The sequence below is a fragment of the Penicillium arizonense genome, assembly GCF_001773325.1.
Source record: "Penicillium arizonense strain CBS 141311 chromosome Unknown PENARI_contig245, whole genome shotgun sequence".
NCBI classification, from domain to species: Eukaryota; Fungi; Ascomycota; class Eurotiomycetes; order Eurotiales; family Aspergillaceae; genus Penicillium; species Penicillium arizonense.
In genome coordinates, this window is record NW_019173522.1 from 1 (window position 1) to 3,388 (window position 3,388).

Genomic DNA, 3,388 nt, shown 5'->3' on the forward strand with positions numbered 1-3,388 from the left:
GAGAGGAGAAGGTCGTGTCGTTTCGCCATGGGCCAGATAATGCCCGACTCTCGCAATGCAATGGCGAGCGGATTGTTCGCACGGACCCCACCATCTTGCAAGACACCAAGGCCTGGCAAATTCTTTGTCTGGAAGTAACTAGAGAGTGTCAGCGCATTACAATGTCTCAGTGTTTGAACTCACAAGGGTGCTGCAACACTGCATATTGCTCTGCCCAAAACAAAGTGTTAGAAAATCGTCTACCACTGTTCAAGTTGGGTAGATGCCGAGGGTCGACTTACGCTTCCCATACAAAAGGATTCTCCTGGTCGTCATGTGGCGCCAAAAATTGATACGCGGTATTCGCGGTGCGCGGTCCTATTCCTCGGTAATTGGCCAATACGCAGGCTTTACCATCGGAGGTGCGACTTGCCACAATGGCGATCCGGCAACCCGCACGGCGAGCCGTGGCAACATCGAACATGCGACGAGATGGGCCAACAGCTGCTTTGAAGATTTGTGCCAGCCCATCGGAGTCATAAAGACCATCTGTGGTCAAGTTGAACGCCGAGGCAAGCCACCGGATACAACGAGGAATTGGGATTTTTGATGAACGACGAAAAATGTTTCGCGCCAGGTCCGGGAACGCATTGAAACACTGCGTGACTGAAGATTGATTGAGAACAAGGTCAATCGTCGACAATGCGCCTGAAGACGAGGCTTGTTAGTCTATCAACAACCATAAGAAACATGGCCAGTAGTTGTACATACCTACACTAGTTCCAGTGCACAGATCCGGCAGAGACGCAATCGGAATGCCAATGCGCTTCTCTAAAGCCCGTAACAGCCCTAATTGAATTATGCCGCGCACCCCTCCGCCATCTAAACTGAGAATCACCGGGTGCTTGGTCGGAGGTAGCTGGCGAATAGTGATGTTGAACCTTTCATCGCAGATGGGGCATTGTGTAATGTCGAAATGGTACTCTCCAAGCGAACTTGAGTTCCCAAAGATCACAACACACGTGTCGCACAGTGTATGTTTGCAAGGGAGCATATGCTCTGGTGGGCGACACAGACAGACAAAACAAGTAGTGGTAGAGCGAAGTCCACCACATCTGCGATACATGCGATGCAATGTCTCTTTTCGAATGGATGCTGATGTCCGAATAGGGCTCAACTCTGCAAAATATTGGCCGAAGCAGGATGATACGCCACCAACATAGTGTTTGAAGTCACCGTCCCAGATGCTGTGGCAGAGCTTCTCATAAAGCGTCTCGAATATCACGGTAGGCGAAAATCCTGTGAACATTAGCATGGGAATCAGGTTAGAGAAAATGGTATTACCATGCATTCCCGGGGGATAAGCCTCCATCAAGAAAGCCGACGCTACAAGATCTTCAAAATCCTCCTTTGAGTAGCCGGCGGATGTTGCATTCCGCGTGATTTCTCGCAGGCAATCGTGCACTGTTTCATTTGTCGTAAAGTCCTTCCGGGCTCTTGCTAAAAGATCACATGGTGGTGCATCCAGGATCCATTCGTGGTTTTGTAAACGAGTGCTCCAGAAAGCACAGAGATGGGATGCTGAGAAATGTCGATAATTTGACACTTGCTCTGATTGAACTATATTGAGCTGGTCAAGGATCAAGGTGTGCAGTGGCTCAAAAGCGACACTGTCGGACAGTCCGCTACGTGGACTCAGATCGAGAACAGTGACTGTTCCAGACTTGGTTAGGCTTTGGAGCTGTGCGCATTCCTGGACGAAGGTTTTGGTTGCTTGTTGGCCGTTGGTCACAACAATGGCTATCCGCATGGGAGATGGTATCACTTCACCGCCAATGGTCAGCTGTCGACGTGGTTGCTGGAGCAAGTTTCTTGCGGCTTGGATGTCTGAGGTGGAATCGAGGAACAAACACAGGATTTGGCTCCATGGCAAAACAAACTGTCTCTTGACTTCTTGCTGTAGCTTTGCGGAGGACAACGTCCCTTCTGCACTGGCCACTGAGAAGGTTCGATGTTTTGTCATTGAATGCTTGAGCCATTTTGAATCGCCCAGGCTTTGCTCGAGGCAAAGACTGCTTTCAGCAAATAATATAGGATTCTGTGTATGGGCAGTCTTGGTGCTGAGATGGAGACGGATTAAGCCTGCGGGGCCTTTTCGCGTGATATTATTGTAGGGAAACAGAGCCCGTAAGGCCTTCATGCGGTTTGAATTTCCAGTAAAGTACAATAGGGACGGATATTGACATTTCGGATAAGGCAATTCCTGCACTAGTTGTTCCAGGCGGTTGGTATCAACTAGATTCCATGCTTCATGCTCATTGACGAGGTCAAGCCAGGCAGCCATTTGAAACCTTGGGAGATCTAAGAAGAAAGAGTCTACCGGGGACTTTATAGGATGGTTCCACACTCAGATTAAAGTTGGCATTTTTCTTGTCCCGCCTCAGAATCCGATCTGAACAGAAAACATGTCAAGCTCCAAATTCCTGCTGACAGTGAATTTGCAGATGATGGCCGCTTAAATCAGGAACGCAGCAATTTTCGTGCTCTGCCCGAAGCCATTCGTTTTTGACTTTGAAATCAGATTACGCAAGGCTCACCGCAAGCGAAAAATGCGACTATTTTCACAGTAGAAGCTGGCGATCTAGCTGTAGCAAGCTTTCACTACCGACCATACAAAGTGCTCACAAAGTCCCTGGTCGGACTTGTTCTCTTCATATTAGCCCTTAACTTTCTCGGTCATGGCGTCTGCTGCGGGCAGCCATACAGGGATGCCAGCTAAGATAGGATCGAAAAAGATTCCCCTTCTTGGATTGAAGCCCGCGCTTCTTCCATCGCGCTCAGCTTCGAGTGGAACTACGGGGCTGTGTAGAGTCAACCAGATCCACCACGCCAACGAAACTACGTATGCCAGAATGCTCAGAGAAGAAGCACAAATGGATATGCGTTTCAGCATCACGGTTGGTGTGGCTAACTGGGCGCTGCTTGCTGGCTATCTAGTCGTTCCCGGCACGTTCACATCACTGCAGACCTCGAGCCAGGTTGAAAAGACGTTGCAAACCAACAAGGCCGGCCGTACCGCTCTACATATGATCCAGAACCCCCCGTTACTCGCTATTGCGTGCTTCCTTTTTGTTAGTGGCACTGCAGCTCTCATGTGGCTGATGCACGTCCCAAAGCTCAGGGGAAACTACCCCTGGCTGATTAACAAAGTGTTTGTGTAAGTGAGCAAATCCCACTTGAGAGGTTTGAGAAGCCAGATCCCAATTTAACGCTGAACTAGTCCCCTATGCCTGCATGCTGTTGCCGGACTGCTGACCACTGTCATCAACGTCTGTACGTCGCAAGGTGGGAATTGGTCGGTAATGGCTATTATAACAACTGCTGTTACTGGAGCAACTCTTCTGATCTG

The 3,388-nt window shown here is 49.4% G+C and overlaps 2 protein-coding genes across 2 annotated transcripts; one reads left to right on the top strand and one right to left on the bottom strand.

Annotated features, from left to right (window-relative positions):
* Positions 1-86: 86 nt before the first annotated feature.
* Positions 87-2,323, bottom strand: PENARI_c245G08595 (patatin-like phospholipase family protein; the record flags this gene model as incomplete). The annotated part of the gene is made up of 4 exons (XM_022638210.1): positions 87-138; positions 184-210; positions 282-687; positions 751-2,323. Coding segments are annotated over 4 exons (2,058 nt in total), but the record flags the coding sequence as incomplete, so codon positions are not given.
* A 568-nt stretch (positions 2,324-2,891) lies between these two features.
* Positions 2,892-3,311, top strand: PENARI_c245G01228 (uncharacterized protein; the record flags this gene model as incomplete). The annotated part of the gene is made up of 2 exons (XM_022638209.1): positions 2,892-3,196; positions 3,260-3,311. Coding segments are annotated over 2 exons (357 nt in total), but the record flags the coding sequence as incomplete, so codon positions are not given.
* Between the last annotated feature and the right edge of the window lie 77 nt (positions 3,312-3,388).